At 44.8% G+C, this 21,477-nt stretch overlaps 1 protein-coding gene across 2 annotated transcripts in view; it reads left to right on the top strand.

Annotated features, from left to right (window-relative positions):
* Nucleotides 1–21,477, top strand: part of FSTL4 (follistatin like 4) — a 368,576-nt gene that overhangs the window by 254,281 nt on the left and 92,818 nt on the right. For both annotated transcript variants that reach the window (XM_084535690.1, XM_084535689.1), the window contains exons 5-6: nucleotides 13,202–13,392; nucleotides 17,681–17,801. In XM_084535690.1, coding sequence (XP_084391816.1) covers nucleotides 13,202–13,392; nucleotides 17,681–17,801 — 312 coding nt within the window. The remainder of the gene's footprint in view (nucleotides 1–13,201; nucleotides 13,393–17,680; nucleotides 17,802–21,477) is intronic.

Raw genomic sequence — 21,477 nt, 5'->3', positions numbered from 1 at the left:
CTTGAGCTGGCATTTTACTGCCACTAAATATGTACGACGTTGTAACATCCTTCTCCACTGTGATACTGAATTTTATTCACCCCACTGTACGAAACCTCACAGTTTTAACCTTTTCAGGGCTTTGAATTTCATTTGTGACCTGTGCTGTCTGGACACAGAGGTGGGATGTAGATCTCTGTGGGAGTGAAGGCTGTCTGGGAACAAACCCAGGCCCCCGCGGCGCCGTGCCGTTACCGTGCGTAAGGCCCTGGAGGTGTGTCAGTCCCTCAGACAGCAGCTCCCCGGGGAGCTGAGGGGTATGTCACTTGTACCTGTCACTCGTGTTCTGTTTACTGCACTTGAAATAAATACTGAGAGCTATAAATAGGGGACAGAGATGGAAATTTAAAAAATTCCCGGTGTATGAAACAAGTTCACCGCCACAGCCAGATGTATTGGCTGCGGTGCCCTTTGGGCAGGAGGGTGTTAAGGTGCCAATCGATTTGGAAGCAATTACATTTGGAAGACTATCCTGTAAATGGCCTGACCTCTTTTGGCAGAGCCTGGTGACGGGCTTTCCTTCTCCTCCCTTTCCTGGTGGCTGTCGGCATGCAGCAGGCATCAAGGACAGGGCCGTGGTGCCTCCGTCCTCTGCAGCACGACCGTAATTGGGGTTTCCCATAGGGAAACTTGGGGAGCCCCTTTGGGGCTGAAGAGCCTGTTTAGGCAGAGCACAAGCTGAAGCTTTGTGGGATGGGGACAGAAACAGCAGCACGAAACTGCTGCAGGCAGCTCCCTCGGGGCCGTCGCTCCTGGCGTCGCAGCCCTTAAGTTGTGTTAATTCCCTCCCAGCAGACGCTCGGTGCGGTGCTTTTGCAGATCACAACTTAGCGATTTGTCATTCGTGCTTTACCCTGGAATATCTGCCACTCTTGATGCTGAAAATCTTCAGGAAAAACATGTTTTCATCCCCTTATTTTTACAGTAAGAAGCTTCCTCCCGTACTTTAGTGACATACATAATGAAAAATCCCACTGCCGACGGTTCGGTGTAGGGATGTTGTTATCTTGACAGGCCTCCAGCAGATCTACTCCGGAATTGGTACCCTGAACCATTGAAGGGTTATTTGCCTTGTCAGCAGCAAAGCACTTCCAGTGCTTAGATGACCGTCCCATTCATCATCCATCATTACGGCGCTTAAGAGGAAGAAAAAAAAAGTCCCATGCAGAAGCAGGAGAGAAGCCATCCCCCAAATTCAGCTCGGTGCATCTGTGAACTTTTACTTATTCATTCTGTTTCTTGATCTATTTACTCTTCGTGCCCAAATTTAAACTAGAAATAAAAATCGAATTGTTTCTGTTGTCTGGGCTCCAGTGGGGGAGCAGGGCAGGGGGAGCTGCGTGGCGCTGTGTTTTTTATGGTAAGTTAATGCAGGGATTAGTGAGAGCTGTAGGGCTGCCTTGGTGGGGACAGGTCACGGTGTGCTCGTGTGGAGCTGGGCTGATCATTCTGGTCAATTGGCCGAACTGGTGTGCTAGCAGACTCCTCGTTTGCACCGTTTGTCACACGAAGATCTGATTTAACACTTCACCGATTCAGGAACTTCCATAATTGAGTGGAAAATTCTGAGTATCCATCGCAGGAGGCTCTACTGCATTCCTGATTTCTGGGGTGGCGTGTAGTGAGCAGCATGGTTATGATAACAAAAATCCAGCTTTTGGAATCCAGCTTAAATTTGGAAACCCTTGTTAACTACTGCAGTGGAGTAGTTTTGACCTTATAAAATCCTGGAGGAGGAACTGGGCTCTCACACATGCATTTACATACTGTAATGGTTACCCTTTAATCTGTTGTTGCTGGGTCAATTTAAGAGTTTTATGTGAAATTTCTTATTCTTTTTTATTTTTATTTTTTTTTCCCTTAGAAATACTTTTTCCCTCCTTGTGCATGTTTTCCTCTTTAGAAGTTAACATTTTATAATTGCCATAATGCCCTTTAGGGTGTATGTTACAATCTACTAATGAGATGCCTTGGAGGTCTCCTAATGACATGCTGAACAACAGGCACAGCAAGTTATTATCAGCCCATTACACACATTCTTAACAATAATAAATAGTTGTGCTTCCTGTAATCATACTGTCCTTCAGTGCTTAGCCAGAGCATCTCAGAGACTTCGCAGTTCAAGCGGGGAAGTGCAAGGTGGGGAAGTGCATAAGATCAGCAGCAGTTCTGTGGCAGGTTTCTCTGAATGCTCTTGATTATGAGACTGCAGGAACACACGTTTTGGGGAGGATTACGGTGTTTATTGCAGTTAAACTGAGGATGCTGTGAGAACTGGTCACCAGCATGTGTGCTTACCCTCTGCTCTCCCTGCCTGCAGGGGCAGCAGTCGATGTCAAACACCTTCCACGTGGGGATATTGCTGAGAGAAACGAGGTAACCACAGGCACTGGCTGGCTCAGAATTGCTTAAAAAGTCGGTGTGATGGAGGACGAGCAGTCAGATCCTGCAGTCTCATGACAGAAACAAGAATGTCCCCTAGAAGGGATGGAGGGAACAAATATCCAAGAAAAAAAATCACCCTAAATTCCTGACTCCATGAAAGGTGGCCTGCAGTAGCCTTCATCTCTGGTCACTTTTCCATGCACACATCGAGGTACAAACAAGAAACCAGGCTGTAAGAAGCAAAATACCACAGCCAGGGTGACAGATCTGTGGGATCCCTAATGCAGAGTGATGGGAAGTGCTCCTTCTGACAGCAGAAGCCGCTGAATTGTTTAGAAAGGTAAATGTTTCATAGCACAACAGCATCAGTAAAATTTACATTAGTGCCAGAGGGTTTTAAGGTTTATTAAAGCTTCCAAATAATACCTTTGCTGTCTTGAAGAATTTGATAGATGTGCCAGTCAGCCATAAAAAAGTGAGCATTGGTTACATCCCAGAGGGATCCAGCCAATTTTGCTTCCTCTAATAGGAGTGAGGCAGAGGGCTGGAAAATGTCAGGCGGCAGGTTGTGGAGCATCATCAGCTGAAGAAGACGCACAGAGCAGACGTAACACTTATTTAACAAGAGCCTGTTTGGTTTGGTTAATGGGAGTTACAGGGTGTCTGGGGTACAGCTGTGATGAGGTTTTCCTTACAGAAATTTAGGATTGCTCGCTGGCTGCAGTAGGAAGGTGGCCACGGCTTTCTGGTCACTCGGGCTCACGGACCAAGCTCTTCCTTGTGGGACTCCACTGAAATGCAGAGTGAGCATAGCTAATCAATCATCCTGATCATGGCTGTACGAACATTAACTTGTTCTAGCTCAACATGGCAAGTGAATGTGTCGTGGATTTTGTCCTCGGGTGCTTCAAATGGCTGGAGATATTTTTTTTAATCTTAATTTTTATTTTTTCATAAAGCTTCCACATAAATAAAGTACTTCTCCGCAGTTATTAACATTTAATTAACAGGTCAGTTCCCTTCATTTAAAAAACAGCACTTTCAGGTGCAAGAATTGAAACTGAAGCACAGCAGCGGGCATACGCCGGTGTTTACAAGCAGATGCATTGCAAAAGAATTTGTTGGCTTTAAAACAAGTCTTCCTCTTCTTTCTTGCTGATGTTTTTTTCCCTTGTCTCTTGTTTCCGGACCATGTTCATCAAACCAAGGATGATAGCTCTTTTTGTCTAGCTCCTGCTTTGCTTTCCTCTGCACTTGAAGCCGTAATCCTCTGCTGACAACAACATCTGATGTTGCTGTGTCTGTAGTTAGCAGGGCCCCAGCAGATCTGTTTGGCCACATTTATTTGCATAGTTTGTGTTTCGGTAGCACTTGGAGGCTCTCACACTGTGCCAGGAGCCCTCTGCATGCTTGGCAAGAGCCTTGTCTCAGCCTCTGCATGGACACGAAAGAACAGAAATGCTGATGGGAGCCTTCTCAGAAGGGTTTCTCCATGGGAAGAAATCTCTCTTTGGCCCAGCCATGCTTACAGCAAAAGCATGAGGACATTTGTTGTTACTTTAAGCTGTTCATGTTTGGGTTTTCGTATTGTGAAGTGTGATAACGGGAGAGATCTCTGGTTTGTCAGACCACGAGAGCCCCAGGCCCCCACAGGAGAGATGCAGCTCCCTCGTAGTGCCCGGGGTGCCAGCCCCAGGCACCTCTCCTGACTTATTTTCTTCATCTTTTTCCCTCAGCCTGCACAAAAACCTTGCTACCTTCCCAGGCTACTTCAGTGCAGCGTTTCTCAATAATTGCATCAATTCATTACGCCACGAGTTTGTTTTGGTTGGGATCTTAAGTAGCGAGGCATTCTTTCAGCTCATTTTCCTGTGTAAAGCAGCTGCGTGTGGCATCTCTGCCTCTCCTGCTCCCCCCGCCCCACCTGCAGCTTCGGATGCAGCACGTCTAATTTAGCTTAATAGTTTTCATAAAGGAAAACTACAGAGTCTGGAGATGTTGTGATGTGGAGAGAGCGCTCAGCAGACCCAGGGCTGTGCGTGTGTGCAGGTAGGATCGTGTCTCTGCAGTGGTGGATTTATAGCAGAGCGGGCTGTGTTGTGGATGAATTAATCATCGGACAAAGCCCGTTTTCTGTTTGTGAATCATGTATAATGCACTCCCGATTCCTGTTACTGTGTTTGTGCTCACCAAATAGTTTGGATGCACAGCACAGGGGTTACCTGCGAGCTGTTTGCCTTGACTGCGTTTCCCGTTCGTGTGCTTTGATACTCACAGCATTGCTCCTTCTGTGTGCTTTGACAAACATCTTTAATTTTTAACAAGAAAAGAACAGTCAATACTCAGCAGGAGGTGACTAATAACGTGGCTCTTGGACTTCCTAAGAAGGCTGCAAATCCGTCCATCTCTCCCTGTGTCTGGGAGCGGGGTGTGTGCTCGTTCAGGCTTAGGCGGTGTGGAAGGTAATGGTTTCAGGTAGGAGCTGGGTTTTTGTTTATAGAGCAGCAAGTTTATGTCTTGATGCTGGAAGATTTTAATACAGTTTAAAAGCTCGCGGAGAGGTAGATGGGTGCTTTTTCTTGTTGTAAAATGAAATATTGAAATAAATATATGCAGAGGCAAGTTTTAACTCTTCCAGGTTGTAAATGTCTGATTTTAACAGTATCTACTTTGTAGTATATATCCCATTCCATTTCTGTGATATATTCAATGAGCTCCCAGTTGCTGCTAAATTATATATGGATATCTGATAAATGTACATCTTATTAACTGAAACACATCCCTAAGATAAGCAAGTTAGCTTGGGCTTTTATTGTTAATTGAATTTTTTCAGCAGTAGCAGCTGAAGGATTGCTAATGTTCATGAATTTGCATGATGTTAAACATCTGCTCCTCTTTGTGGGAACTTTGGTAGAGTTTCACTTAGCTTGTAAATTCCAGACAGGAGTAAAGCAGCTCCTCAGGCTTGGAGGGTTCAGCAGTGTGTAGAGCAGACGGGCAGGTAGCGCTGCGACGGGAGCACGGTGCAATTCACCAGCTTTGCCAAAAAGTCACATCTACGGCATTCAGCTCACTCTGTGCGTGGTGATAGTACAGGTCGTGGTCACTGGCACTGTTTGGGGGCAGCAGGATGCTCGCTGGGTGTCACCAGGTGTCACAGGAATGTTATCGTGAAGTTACGTGTGGTATAAGGGATGCAGGGCCCTGCCTGGTGCTTTATGGGAAGCGTCCTCTGAATGATGAGACGTCAAACAGGCGATAGGACTTCTGAGAGATTAAAATTCGGGTTAATTTTTATTCATCCTAAATGGCCATACTCAAACCTAGGACTTCCAGCCTATGAGAATCAGAGCGGGGAGGGTTCAGAGCTCACGGATGTCTCTACATTGCAGGCAGTGTCTGAATTTCACAGAGCTCTCCTGATGTGCTCCTTAACCACAGGGAGCTGCTGTGTCTGCAGGCAGAGCACTCAGACGGGGGATCTGTCCATGTGCCTTAATGGGAAGAGCAAAGTTTTTTCCTCCTTTCTAACCATGCACAGAAAGCAGGAGGCAAGTCCATCCAGTATCACCATGCCTGTGCAAAAAAAAAAGAGCAATTAAAGAGGAAGATGAATAGAAAGAGACAGACAGAAAATTTGCATGGAGGAGTGGGGATTTGTAAGGAGACCCCTGAAGAACTGAAGTCATCTTTAATTTTCCTGTCCCTGTATGTATCTGCTCTGTCAGGTCAGACATGCCACAAGGCTGTGGATTAGGGCTGCAAAGAGTTCACGTAATCATCTTCCTCAGATTCGGCAGTCTGAGGTTTTGGGACCACATTTTCTCAGTTTAGGCATGCAAACGCTTTCATTTTGTATGCATGAAAATGGGCCGTTGCTGATAGGCAATTTAGCTGTAAATGGCACAAGAATTAAGGAGCTATGCTCATAAATAAATTTGTATCCCACAACACTTTGGTTCAGTCCTTTTCTGATGCTTCTAACAATGCCACATAAAGCCTGGATAAAGCATACAAAAGGACGGGCTGTTTGGAGGAAAAAACAACAACAACAACAAAAACCTTTCTCAAATCCCTTTTATTTTGCCCAGGAATGTTATTTTTGGTAACCATCTCTCTTCTGCCCCATGGAAACAGCTGAGAAAACAAAGCTTTGTGCTCCTGTATCCTGCACTAAATTTCTTCTTAGTGCTAGCAAGGTGCCATAGGAACAGCCGAAAATAGCTAGCACGGTCGAAGAGGAACTGTCAAATAAAATGACACCCCGGTGCCTCCCGCCTTAGAAATGACACTCTTCAGCCTGCTCCAAGCTGCTCTTTATTACTGCATTGGTGCTGGTGAAGGGTTGCCTTGAAAATTAGTGCTGCTGGAGGTCACTTTGGGTGGTGGGATTTTCTGCTGGGTTATTGTTGTACTCCCTGGGCTGCTTCTGCCCAGGGCTGGAGAGAACCTCCCCTGGGGGCTTTGGAGGGACAGAAGTCTCAATCTCCAGGTGTATGTTTTTGTGCGTATAGGCACAACTGTGCTTAGCCTGGATCCACTGCTCCGCTTCTGCCTTGGGTTTTATGGAAAGCTGCAGGTTCCAGCTGCCGTATGTGGTTGTCCTCAAAACCAGCTCCACTTACCTGTGGGGCTCAAATCCTCCGAAGACTCCTGTAGGTGTTTAGGTTCACCCCTGCTGTTAGGTTAGCTACATACCAGGGACTATGAGGTTGGTGCTCTGTGAGGTGTTACCGTTTCATTTTTGATATTTAAAGAAGCATGGATGCTTCTTGCAATCATTGCCCTGTAAGGCACCTTGCAAAATACTGGTTTACAGCCAGAGAAGTTTACCCATCAGAGAAAGCTCTGTGTTTCCTTACCTGATTTTCATTTTTATTTTAACTGCGTTCCTTTGAAGGATGGTTAATCCCCAGCCTTGCTGCTTCTCTGTTATCTGCCTTGGCTCAGGAGCGGATTGAAGATTGGTCAGGGATCCTACTGTAAAACCTGCTGCAATTCACGGAAACCAGGAGTAAAATTCTTAAAGAGGGCAATTATTGAGGGAACTGGATTAATGATCTGTCATCACAGTTTAGCCACATTCACCACTGACCTTTCACAGAGAGGATGGTCTTGATAAATGTAGTTCATTACCAAGTTCTGACATGAAAACAGAATGGCACTCGGTGTTTCTTGGCAGGCTGATCAATATTTTATCTGCCAAAGCATGCAGAAGTGCTAAACAGGATGAATTACGTAGCTGCTGCAAAACAGAGCAAGGAACAGAATTGCTCGGAGTGAGCAGAGCATGTAAATGTGACAGTTATTGGCCACACTTTAGCAATCAGACCCTAATGCACTGGCTTTTTCTTTTACTTTTCTTCTGTCGTGCTGTTTTTCTTTGCCTGTCATTCCTTCCTTTTTCAATACAAACAGTGCCAGGCTTCACTGGTTTTGAAAGTGCTGTAAACAGATAAAAAGCCCTTGTTTCTTCAGAAGGCTCCCGGGCATGGAAGGGGGAATCACTGACATCCCTGCCCACGGGCATTGCCCTGCGGTCCCCACTTTCAGCTCCCTCTGAGGAGATGGAGAGCCACTGTGGACTGCTTCTGGACGATTTAATGGTCTATTTCTATAAATATTTGCCAGAAACCCTTGTCTTTTGAGCTTGGCAAGTATATTGAAGTTTCATCCCGAGAGCACAGGAGGGAGCTGCACCTTGTGCGAGGTTTGTTTGAAAGTCACCAGCGTTTTCCTTTCAGGGCTACAAAGCGGGATGTCAGGCTCACAGGAGGGATACAGGCTGACCTCCAGCAGTGTGCTGGGAACAAAGGCATCCCTGCCCAGGGCATCCTACCTCTGGACAAAAGGCATGCAGCTTTTCCTGGGGAAGGCTTGTGTTTGTTGTACAAAGCATCGCTGTCAAATCAGGTTCTTGTTCAAAAAGTGGAGTAGCCATCGACAGAAGTGATACAGAGTCTCTTGAAATGGGGAAGGTGGCTTTTTTTTTCTTTTAATTTAAAGTAAATTCATAAGCTAGAATGCAAAGATACTGGTATTACATGCTGTTAATAAAGTCAATTAAAAAAATAAAAAATAAGCCTGTGCTAGCAGATCAGCTTTTTAGTTTTTATGTCAAGTGTCTACAGTATGCCCTTAGCTCTCCTCTTCTCCTGGAGTCAGCAGAATAAATCATAGCGGGGTCATGGTTAACACAGACAAGCAATGTGTGACTTTTTTTTCTAACCAGTCCTGATATAAAGTAGTCGAGAAAGATGACCATGTATGTAGGGACCTTGTGTAGGCCATGGAGGACAGAAAGGCAGTTTTCAGCCTGTCCCAAATCCAAGCTTTCAGCTCTCTGTGCCTCGCTTCTCAGCTGGGCAATGGAGGTGGTGTAGGTCAGCATGGACAGGCAGCTGGCAGTGGTACAGCATGGGTGCTTGAAACACACACAGCAGCATCTCTAGTGCTCAGAAATGGAGCAGGGATGAAGTCCTTGGGAACCCCTCTCAGAAGAGCAGTGGAGGCCACCAGGTGGTGTCAGGCCAGGAGCCCCAGCTCCAATTGAGCCAGCTCTCGAAACACAAAGCTCACCCTTCTGGTGTCTGTGTGGCTACAACTGCAAGCAGAACCCAAGTCCCTGGGATGTGCTAACAAGGAAACCCCACCGAGAAGCATCCATCAACAACACCTAGCAATGAGGGCAGTCCGAGATGAGATAAACTGCTAATGATGAGCTCAGGTTGTAAAGGAAGCTGCTGGAGGCACTTAGCGAAGCCGATACAAGAATGGGAATAAGTGAGAGGGCATAAAGATGATTTTTCTGTGATTTTTTTGTTTAACAGCTGTGGCTATAGTACCTGAATGAACAGCAAACATAGACAGCAGTGCTGCCAGAAACCTAAGGAGAGAGTATTTAGTTGATAAAGCTGGTGAATCCCAGGCACAGTGTAAGAAGATTACAAGTGTCACTGACAGCAGGAGATGGGAGGGTAGGAGAAGGAGTGAAACCACAGAGCCATCCTGTGCAGGACCTGTACATCCAGCACCACAGGGCTGGAAGCAGTCTCCATAGGGGAGGTAGCTGGGTTAAAAGATGAAAGAATAATGTCTGGTAAAGGAGGAGGAGGACACAACAGGAGGGCCTAGCTGGCCTTGGCATTGGCTTGCCAAATGCTTCGAGTTGCCTAAATGCCTCTCCTCCCTTCCCCGGCGGAGAGCAGGGGCAGGTAAAATCTTTCAAGGGTGCCTCCAGAAGTGTTTTTCCCCACTGTGTTTTTTTTTTTACTACATGAGATTAAATATATACATTATATATTTATATGCACATGCACTTTAATATAACAGTTTGAGTGCATTTTCTTATCAATCTTTTAGTTCCCCAAACAGGCACCAATTACTGCTCTCACACCCCTAGGCCAGACCTTTGGGGCTTTTTCTCATTATTTGCCCACTGCCGAGTGGCCGCACCTGCCTTGTTCTGGAACGGCTGCTTCTGCGTCACTGCAAGCCTCAGATGTCAGGGGACAATTGTCAGAGGTGTGAGACCCGTCGAGTCTGTCACATTCGTGCTGTTAAGAGATGCCAAGGGACCTGCTTCCAGCGGGGCTGAGGAGTGTCGTTTTCTCCAGAGGGAAGGGGAGGTAATGAGGTTTTGGAGCAGCCCGAGCAGGGGCAGTGCACATCTTCTGACCTCCCGACTGTGGCCTGTGCTAACAAACGAGAAACTGAATTGTTTTTTTAAATGGAAGATGTAGTTGTTTTACTGGTGGTTTCCCTTGTTGTGTATGCGGTGGGGTGGTGTTACCCTGCCCCTTGGGATGGGGCTGCGCTGGGTGGCTGGGCCGTGACAGCATACGTGGGGGTAGTGGGGAAAGAAGTCCTCTGAGCAAGTGTAGAGCAGGATTTGGGATGTGCTGCTGTGTCCTCCTGTCCTCTGTGCAGCTCTGTCCTCCTCCCCTAGTTTGCTTTCTTTCACTTTTTTCCCATTTTATTTTCCTGGAGGCTGCAGTGCGGCCTGGAAGTCCCCAGCTGGGCGCCTGCCCTGGGCTGTCCTGCAGCGGGGGGAGCCCATGTGATCCTGAGAGGAGCAGTTTTATGGCTTTGTTTTCAGAGCATGGAAAACCATGGAGGGTTGTAAGGAGGTGAAGGAGATGGCTGTCTCCGGGCTCACACCACAGTGTGCGTCCGTCAGGCCCCGTGTGCCAGGAGCTGTGGTGTTTGTGCTCTGCTCCTGGCAGATACCATGTCTGCTGTGGTTAGCTGGGGAGTTTGCGAATATAAACTTAATAAAGTGAGAAGAAAGGGTGTTAGAAGAGATGAGGGGGCTTCGGAAGTACTTGGGTCCTTTCCCAGTTCTGCCTTTTGTGGTCAGAAAGAGGGTCAGGGTGGAGGTGGGTCAGAAGGCCAGCAAGGGAGAAAGATTGACTGGATGGGAAGTGCTGCCCAGGCCACGGTTATGTGGGGGAAATAAAAAAAAGACTGCAGAAAATAAAGGGTCTGAAGGCTACAAAGAAAGAAAGAACTGCTTTGTCATATGCTGCTGGCAAAATGTGATAGGATGAAGAAACAAGAAATGCAAGGGAAGGTATCAGGGCCGGGCGCCCGCGCTGAGGAGGGACGGAGGCCATGGGTCAGGGTGCCGGGGTGTCACCAGGGACCTGCCTGGAGCTGTGCCTGTGCTCACGGAGGGAAACCACAGAGCAGAAACAGAGGGGGAGGCAAATTGAACGATTTCCCTGTCTTCATTAGCCTTACATACGTCTCTGGGATTAAGATTTGACTAGAGAGAAAGGAAAACTCCATCTCAGAAAAAAAGCCTCTCGTTCTGAAGTAGCTAAATCTGTATTTATGACAGGATTGCAAAATTGCATCATTACACTGGAAGCAGCAATCAATTTTTCTCTTAAATAAAACGTGATTGGAAGAAAGAAATTTCTTCGTGCTACTTTCAGAGTAGCCATCAAATGGCCTGATGTTGGGGGGGGGGTATCAGGGAACAGAACTAATAAACAAGACTAATAGCAGCTGAGTAGCCGAGTAACCTCATTTTTTTCCATGAGATGAGACTGGTCCCACGTTCCTAGAGCCAAAAGCTCCTTGGAGGTTGTTTAAGAGAGAAGGAAAAGAAATGGGGCTGCTCGTATCCCTGAGCAGCGAGGCGCTCTCTGTGCTAGAAGGGCCTGAGCTCAGGATGGGAAATGAGCCTGGGCTCAGCCACGGCTCGTAGCAGTGGGGCGCTGACCCGAGCAGGGTGTGCGTGCCCAGCCCCTCTGACCTCCCTCACCTTCTCCAGTCACGGTGGTTTTGAAGTCGTGAGCACAAAATAGGAAGGGCGAAAAAAATCTTGACAGCGGACAGGTCTGCGGTCGGAGAAATGCCTCCCACCTGGAATTTTAATTGGGTTTCAGTTGGAGCGGGACCAGAGGACCAAAAATGATGCAGCTCAGCAATGAAAGGACAGGAAAACGAGCGATTAGTATCACAGTCTGCTGTTATTTTTCAGAGGAATAACGTTTGAAGCCTTTGGGGAACTGATCTTCAAGAGCTTCGTCCCTTAAACTGAGCAGAGACCTCAGAGATTTAATCCAGCAGGGTCAGAGGTGGGAGTTGAAATACAAAAGTTGTTTCAAAAGCACCAGTGCAGAGATTAAGGGCCTGGAGGAAAGGGCATCTAGCGGGAGCAGTGGATGTGTGGGCACTGCTGGTGGGTGATGGTTGTTGCCCACAGCACGGGGCAGCTGGATCATGGGGATGCTGATTCCTGCTCCCAGAGTCTGCCAGGAACAAGCTGGTGTAGTTTACACTGAAACAGAATTGCACCAAAAAGGAAGTGCCCGTGCTTCATTCTGCCGAGCTTTGCTAGACAGCAGTTGAGCAGAAAAGGGCAGCAACACCACGTCAGGCAGGTGGATATGTTTCTTCCCTAGGAGGATGCCTGTAAATCAGAGCGAGGCATTCCCCAGATAAGAGCCACCGAAGAGCTGGCGGCCGCAAGCACAGCAGGAGCAGCTTTCAGGGTCACGAAGGTTCAGTCTGATTCCTCCAGCCAAGCAGGTGTCACTTCAGAGTGAGTGACTTGAGGGCTTTTCACCGATAATGTCGTTTTCCCTGGTCAGGGGCTGAGGAAGGCATTCATGTCAGCCTGCAGCAGGGCAGCGCGTGTGCTTTGTGGTGCTGCAGGCAGCGGTCACAGCCCAGGTACCAGGGCTCCCTGCAGCTCTGTTCCTTGCTGTCCTCCCTGTGGCCATCTTACCACCTTGTGCTGGGTTTAAGGATTCCTCTTCTTCTAAAAACTTGAGAGTGAGATGAAGTATTTAGTGTCGCTATGGGTTTCATGCCTCGTTGACCCCAAATCCTTCTGGTTTTCATAGGTTGGTCCCATGTTTTGCATGGGGTTACACTTGGGTGCCATTTGTTTCTCAGAATTTTGTATTTTTATTTTATTTACTTTTTAATCACAGAATAGATTAATTTACTTAATCTTTAGAAAAATGTAGAGCAGATTTAATTTGGGTGGAGATTACAAAGCCAAATATGGACGTCTGTAACCAAAGCCTTATAATCTGGAAAGTAACATGCTGGAGAGCTTCTCTGACAGCAGGATTTAGAAAATCTGTCAGCTATTACAAAAGGTGATGACTACAGGAGCTGCTAAATCACAGATCTGAGCTGTGCCATATATGCAGACAGCCTGTCTTTGGCTGTGCCTTATTTTTCCCTTTAGAAGTTCAGTCCTTTCAAAAGATGAAGGTGAATGTACACGGTCCTATAATGCACTCTTATCTTTTAGGTGACACGTGTACAATGGCGAACTACAGCCGGCTCAAAAGCATCCTCCTCGACCTGCAGGCTCGTCGCCGGAGCCCCCCGAGCAGCCTGGCCACAGACAGAGCAGCCCAGAAGCGCTTCCTAGTTGAAGAGCTGTTCAAGCACTTGGATGTAAATGGTGACGGGCGTCTCAGCAGCTCGGAGCTGGCTCAGGTGGGTCTGTTGTTCAATGAAAAGGGAGTTATGAAGCGGATTGCGTTTTTCATTCAAAATGTGAGTTGAGCGTAGCGCAGAGGAGCTCTGGTGAGAGCGGTCGTTTGTATCTGTCTGTCCAGCAGCAGGTAGGGGAAGAAAACCTGCAGCAGCCTGCGAGCCTTTCCGCGTCTCTGGGGAGATGGTGGTGTCTCAAACACTTAAAGCTCCTCTACAAACAAAACCATGGCAGCTTTCCAGCCCCATCCTGGCTCCTGAAAATAGATAATAATCCTCACTGCTAACAGTCATCTTCTGAAGTATTTCCAGGTAGCTGGCTTGGCAAGAATTAATTTTATTGTTTTTGGATGTGTATAAAGTTAGGAAGAAATCTCTTCCTTCTTCTTCTTCCTGCCTTCTGGGCTGTGTGTTAGCATGTAGTAACGCGACAGTATCTTCAGAACATTTTTAACAGGTTTATTTTCCCAGGATGCCAAGGAAGATACTGAAATGTCGATTAGCTGATCCTAATAACATTTGAAAAGGTGAAAGCTTGAAGAGACTGTTATTTCTAATCATGGGCCTGCTGTGCTCTTGGAATTCATCTAATTGTTAAAGTGAATCAGCACAAGCAGTTGAACTGATCACTTTGTGTCCTCAGCTTTCTTTTTTCCATGTGAAAACATGAGAAAAGAGTCCTATAAATAAGAGAAAAAGCATTATGCCAGAAGTGGGAAAATGTGCATATTGGCATCTCGGTTCTGCATTCTGTTGGTTTCTTGCTGCTTCTATGCCTCAACACGTAAGGCAGCAGCACAGGACCTGTCCTGTCCCGGCTTCAATTTCTTCAGACCACACTGTGAGCTTGGCCTGAGCACGCAGCTCTCGTGCAAACTGTGGGCAGGGGCAGCCAGAGCAGCAGGACATGGCATGAGCTTGTGTTTGCTGCCCACCCGAGTGCTCCGATGCTCCACACGTGGATGTTGTCTTGAGGAGAAGCAACAGGAGTGAAGCTGTGTGTGGTTGCCTGCAGGGTGTTCGGTCAGTTTTGGTAACACTGGATGTGACAAAACTTGGAGGAGCCATGGGGAGATCAGGGTTGATGAATGGCAGTTCTGTGGGCCTTGGGAAGTCCATCAGTTTGGCTCAGTTAAAAACTACCAACCTCAAAATCAGCAAAAAAAATCCCCGATTAGAATGTTACCTGAACGTATTTACCATTTCATTGTCTTCCATGAGAAGCAAGCTTCTTTCCAGAGTCATTTGGAAATGACTCCAGGTCGCAGGGCAGCCCTTCACCCTCTGCAGGAGCATCCCACCTGCACCTGCTTCTCGCAGCAAACGTGAAGTGTGCTGCAGCCCCGGCATGCAGATGCGAGCTGTGAGCAAGCAGGGCAGAAGTAAGCCCCCTCCTCTCCGAGGAGAACAGTTTGCTCTGAATTTTAATCCTGACGCTGTTGACATGATGCACAATCCTGTCTGCACAATGCAAAGTGTCAGCGTAAATTCCCTTAGATCTGAGCTATGAATATATACAATACTTCATCTGTATTCAGTGATTTTTTATAAAGACATGGTAGGTATAAGAAAACACTTCTATCTGAATTCAAAGCCAGCTTTTGCATAGCTACATCTAAGTGTCTGTTCTACTCTCCAATTTTTTCCCCTTTTTACAAGAAACTTATTCTGTCAGGATATTAAACTCAGCTTGCATGGAAATAGAGGTTTGGCAGCCTGCAAGCCATTGCCATTAGGAGGAAAGAATGACCTGCATTTTAAAGGAGGAGAACTCAGCGATTCAAGGTCTACCGCAAAGTTACTGTGGGCTTCACTTGCCGATGTGCTTGGAGTCCAGGTCCCTCTCACACAAGCAAGTGTAGACCTTGGCTAGTTTTTTGTTTTTTTTCTTTTTATTCCTCTTCTATGTCATCAGAATCAGTAAACGTGTTTGCACCTCTGTAGCCTTCTGCAATTTAATGGACTAAACCAAGTCGAGCCCTTAGCTAGGAGCCCTCTCAGCTGCACGCCTTCCATGTGTACACAACGGCTCACACCTGTGTAATCACCTCTCAAAGGCCAAAATAATGCCAGGCAATGCAAAGCACTGACAAGCTGTGGAAGCTCTTAATCCCGAGCTGAGCTGCACTGATCTTGAGCCCTTCTGCTGGAGCATGGCCAGGTCTAGAGTAAGCTCAGGACTCATCTGCGGGCAGCTCTGGAGCTCTTGTGCCAGTGATATTCACAGTTCACACGTAGCATGTCATTCTGCGTTTCTTCTTGGTACCTCTAGCGTCAAAACGATTTCCACACACTCTTACCTGACCAGTTTATTCGCTCAGTTTCCAAGGGATTTTTTTAGGTAATAAGCAATTTTTAATTTTCCATGTTACCATCTCAACAGAAAACGTCTTGCCTTGTCAGGTAGATTTGTGAGTGATTTGTGCTGGCTCTTTTAATCTGAGCCTCTTTGCGACTTTAAAGTTCCTCCAAGGATGGGGTTTTTATTGCCCATGGATAGAGGCAGGTAAAATGGACATGGTGCAGAGGGAGCCACTGTGATCCCTGGCTGCTGGATGAGCTGTTGCCGAGCATTTTCTTTGTTTTATTTAAAAGAAAAATAGTCTCTTGAGCACCATAACCTTGTCTGCAAGGAAAAACCTGAGGCAAGTAACCTGCACTGCTGCAGAAAAAAAAAAAAAAAAAAAAAAAAAAAAAAAAAAAAAAGAAGAAGAGTAATTTTTAAAGCCTGAAAGGGGATTTTTAGGCAGCTTGGTGCAGAGGGATTTGTCCCAGGGGAGAAACTGGAAGCAGAGTCCCTGCGGCAAGGGCAGTCTGGTACCAGGGCAGCCTCTAGCACCAGCACGTGGTGAGGATCTTTGCCCATTTGTTTATTTTCCACAGCATAATTTCTTTGAGCAAAAAGGTGACGGCAGATGGTCCGTTCCTTCTATTTAGAGCCTGATTTGCCTCCTTGCTGCCAACAGACCCTATCGAGCCATTTCCCTCAGGACCCAGCAGTGTGAAGTGCCCACGTAGTCCTGCAGCCGTTGGTATGCAGGGCTATTAACAGTGCTGGTAATGGGAATGTTATTTCCATTTAAAACTTTTAATGCATTTTAAAGTCAGATTCATAAAATCTAATGAATATGTTAGAGCTGAAATGTCTTGTGGTTGTTTTTTTTTTTTTTTTTTTTGTCCATCAATGTTAAATCAAAAGGACTAGTAAAAAAACTTGTCAGTCTTATGAAAAGTTAATCAATTTTCAATACAAAGGTAGACAAAGGGAAATTTTCATCTTTAGAAGATTGATCTTGGAAGTTATGGTTGATCTCACTTTCATTGAACATTTTTACTGCTTAGGTGAAGGGTCATTTTTTTAGCATTATTACTTTAAATTGCTCCAATATAATAGGCCAAGACTAGAATAGTAAATAAAAGAGTCTCTGGACTACAGCAAAATCCTTCCTGCCTGGAAGATGCAATATTTCAGGTGTTTTCTTCATGTTCCACAATAAATTCAGAGAAGCCATCATTTTCATTATGCTTAGGTCTGAGTTTAGCAGTTTGCTAACTTGGATGTATGACTTTTAAAGCTCTCTTCATTTTTCACGTGGAATGTATGAAATGTTTAAAATATATAAGAAACAAACTGTCAGGGGCTGAAGAAACACATTATTTTTGAGTACACCATCAACTCTTGCCCGCTCTAGTCCTAAAGGCAAGGAGTACAATTTTGTCCTTACCTACAGAGGAGAGAGGAAGATCAGATGCAGATTTTTCCCTGTTGAATATTCATGTTCCTGTGCGTTGGCAAAGTGAAAACGTGTTTCTGTGCTGCTGCAGGACGAGGCTCTTAGCAGTTGTATCCTAATACAAAGCCAATACATAACCTCTTCCCACTGGTTGCTTGTTAGTGCTGTGTTGGGAGGTGGCAGTATGAATATTCAGCAGCACTTGTTGAGTTTCTTTCTTCTCTTTGCCCTGTAAACCTTGTCCTAATCTGGTGAGTTACGAACGTGGCTGGTTTCCAAAGCCTCTGATGCTTTGAGGCCTTCAGAGGACTTGTGAGCCTGTGCCAGCAGCTGGCGGCCAAAGCCAAGTTTGTGCCAAGTCAGAGCTCCAAGTTGGAGGGTTTTATGGTGTTGGGACCCAAGTTATTACCATCCTCTGAGAAAGAGCAGGTCTCAGTGCCCCTCTGAGGGGGAGGTATTTATCCATGGGTCATTTAATGCAAAATCTCCTGGGTGATCCAGGCCCCCCAGTCTGTAGCTTTACTTTACATGAAGATTTCATATTTTCTTTGCCACAGCTAATGGAGCAGGAGGATCTGGACGATGATTTATTGGATTGTACGCTAGAAGACCTCCTCCGGTTTGATGATTATAACAATGACGGGCGCTTAACCCTGCAGGAGCTCTATACAGCCTTCCGTAAGTCCTGATGCTTTTGTCTGTCCTCAGTACTGAAAGCATGTGAATATCTGTGGGGCCAGTGTTGTCTGCCCAGATGTGGTCAGCAAAAATAGTCCCTTTTTGTATTTAATGGCATGGAAATTACTTTGAAAGGCTTGTTTCTGAAGGTTATTGTGCTCCAAATGATGTGCATGAACTAGGAGGTTGGTAAAAGTGTGGGGGACTTACTTTTATCTCGTGGTTTTTGTTGTGCTTCCTGGTGTTGGCTTCCAGTCAGTGGCAATGGAGAGATGTCGATGAAGAGGCTGGGTCTGTAGACCCAAATATGTGGTTCTGAATTAATCCTGAGGAAAGAATACACATAGGAAATTACTTTATTCTTTCTCTTATTGAAACCCATGCAAATGTCTTGCAGTGTGTGTTAGCTTGCTGTGGGGAAGGTATTTAACTGAATATTATGTTTCTATATTTTGTTTCCATGTTAGTAAGTGAAGGAGCAAGCATGATGTTAGTAGATAGCTCATCACCATTTGCAAACATACCTAGATCACTGAGCTACTTAGACAGTGTCAAACAATAAGTGCTTGTGTTATCCCATTTATCTTCATAAAGCTGTGTTCTAAATTAAGCGTTAGATGAAATCCTTCCCTCTTCCCTGGAAAAGTCCCCCGTTGTCTCCTTCACCTGAATGACAGGTGAAATTTTATTGACGCTTTTCACTTTGGAATACTAAAAAGAAAGAAAAAAAAAAGTAGTTTTTGTTTGTTTGTTTTGCACCAATCAGGCTGGTGAGCTACAGAGTATTTGTGCGTGGTTTATCAAAGATATTATTAATGCTCTTTAAATGAAAACAGGATTTCAACCATTGAACTGTTCAGTGTGGGCAAAAGGCTGATAATAAACTCGTTACTTTTAAGTTGGATTCTCAAAACTCTGCATATGACATTTTAAAGCCAAAGTAATTTCAGTACCTCTTAATTTCATTTTCTAAACCAGGGCACCCTGCTCTGGTTCTTGCTCAGTGAAGGCAGCTCAGTGCGTGCAGGAATCCCACGTGCAGCACACCAGCAAATTCCTCGTTGATGCTTTTTGGCAAGCTGTGATGTTAATGCACAATCTCTATTTTTTCCAAATACCCTCTTTTCTAAAGTGAATTGTTTCTGTTTTCCTCACTCCTGGCTTTTCATTAAGGAAAAAAAAAAAAAAACACCAAACTTCGTATAATAATGTGTAAAATGCTTTAAAATTAGCCCCAGTTGTCACCTTGGACCTGTTTGAACCACATATGCATTTGATTCAACACAGCATATTCAAATCAGGAGATATACAGTAAAACATAAAATCTCATACATTAAGAAAGCTATAAAGTGAATTAACCCAGCTATAAAGGCCTGACATGCAGTTATTTGGGAGCATATTTGGATCAATGGGTTCTCAAAGTCACAGCAACTCGTAACTAAACTCCAGGAGTAGTCATCTGCATGTGTTTTTGGTTCAGTGAATTTTAAGTAGGCAATGAAAATAAGACAGGTGCAAAATATTAACCAATGAACAGAGACAGCAATCAATAAACTGCAAAAATACGGTAACAACAACAACAACAAAAAAAGTGGAATGACTGTCTACCAAAACAATTTTGTATATGAAAAGATGCTGAAAATTGGACTTACTTCTCCATTTTCTATTTCCTAGAATCCATGTTTTTATCCAGAGCAGCTAATGGTCATCAGCTTTTAATTTAGAAGTGAAGTGCATTGCTTGTAACTTTAGAAACTTTGCAGACTCTGTAAGTGAACTTCAATGCCTGGTCTATTTTTTTTTTTTTTTACTTTATTACACTACCTAGGAAAAACATCTTTAAAATATGTGTATTAACTCTGTGCTTCATTATAAGGCAGCCTTCAGCTTGCAACAGTAGTTTAGAAGTACAGCATACCACACATTTTTCATATTTGTTGCCCATTAGGGTCATCCTTTTGTTGCTTGAAATTCACCCAAATCACTTATTTTTGCACGCTAGCAGCAGGCTACTGGGATTGCTGCTCAGCAAGCTGAGGAACCTAACTACAAGAATTCAGCGACATTAGAAAGTCTCGATCTAATTTATCCTCTCTAAAACTCTGTTAACGTGTGTTTCAGCATACTGTGCTCCAGTGTAGTGTTGCAGCGTTTGAAAGGTTTGAAGATGACCTTGATAATGTAAAGAGCTTTCCAATTTGTCATTCATGTGATACTTTGGACGTTGCATTTCATTTTGAAGAGACTCGTGGCCTTTCTGTAACTTACAGAGCCACAAAATTGTAATTTCTCACTCCGTGTCTCTCTTTTGCTTTCTTTCAACACATCGTCTATCCAAGCAGGTCTAAAGGGTGAGTTGGATCCCCAGCCATGTTAATCAGCTGTAAGGGCATGAAAACTGTGTGGGTGAGAAAAATCCAGTCTCTTACTTTTTTTGAAATCTGGTTTCACCATTCCAAGTACTACTTCTAATAGATGCTGTTTTTAGTAGTAATTTCTAATCGTGCTAACCAATGGTATATACATCTTAATGCACAGCTTCAGATTATGGACAGAAATAGCGGCCCTCCTCCAAACCCTATCTAAGGCATCATCTTTCTTCTGTTTTTCTGAAAGTTCTTTTATCCCTGCATCCCAAGAACACAATGTTTAGAAATTTGCTTTTGTGTATGGGGATGAATAGAAATATCTGTTAGCCCAGGATTAAAGTATCGCTTTTCAAATCATCTTAATCATGCATGAGTAACATCTGAGACAATTCAAATGTTCTCCTGGCAGCTCTGGAAAGAACAAACTTTAGGTGTCTTCTAATTTCTCATTAGTAAATTGTATTAGATAAGAAGGCTTAGGGCCATAATGAAAAGTAATTTGTTTTTAAGATGATGATGTCAAGATTTTCAAAACCAGAGAGAGTACCAGTAAGGGTACTTGTCTGTTATCTTTCCTTTATGTTGTCAAAAGAAAGATTCAATAAATGAGTAATAAATAAGCTTAGTTTTCATAAGTACTAACGCAGAGGATGCATCTAATTAATCAACATGGAGATAGTTGAGTAAATTGGCAAGCACATCACCCAGCTGAGTCCTGTTTTAAATATGCTCAGATGAGTGATTTTTAGATATAACTTCTGGAACCGTATCTGACTGGAGGTCATTAGAATTAGGCATGTCACTTTTGGCTTTCCTGTTGTCTTCCCTAATGGGAAAGTAGCAGGTTGGCAGATGTGAAAGCCTAGCTGGAAAAAAAAAATCGGTGTAACCTTCTAGATCTATATTATCATCGATGTGGACAGGTCCATTTGTAACACAAATATGTCGAAGAGAGGGAAAACATGCATTCCATCAAAATGGCTTTATCTTGTCAACATTGTTTAGCTAGTAAGTTATTAAGCCTGTGATAAAATCCCCTTAAATTCCAGCTCATTGCCAATTAGAGCACTCTCCTGACCAACATCCAGCCTTCACAATTCACTGTACTTCAGAAAGGAGAAAAAAAGGCTTTTTGCAAGCGCCCGTGCTACCCTGTGGCAGCTGTTTCCAGTAGGTCATGCTGGGTTTAGAAAGGTTTTTGACTGAGGTTGTGTAGAAGATCAGGGGTATTTCACTGGGTCAGATTAGAAATTACAAGATAATTCCCACATCCCCAAGCAGTCACAGCTTGCCGAGGTCGCCTTGCG

Source organism: Aythya ferina, assembly GCF_964211825.1.
Source record: "Aythya ferina genome assembly, chromosome: 14".
Classification (NCBI taxonomy): Eukaryota; Metazoa; Chordata; class Aves; order Anseriformes; family Anatidae; genus Aythya; species Aythya ferina.
This window is presented reverse-complemented; position numbering and strand designations above follow the sequence as displayed.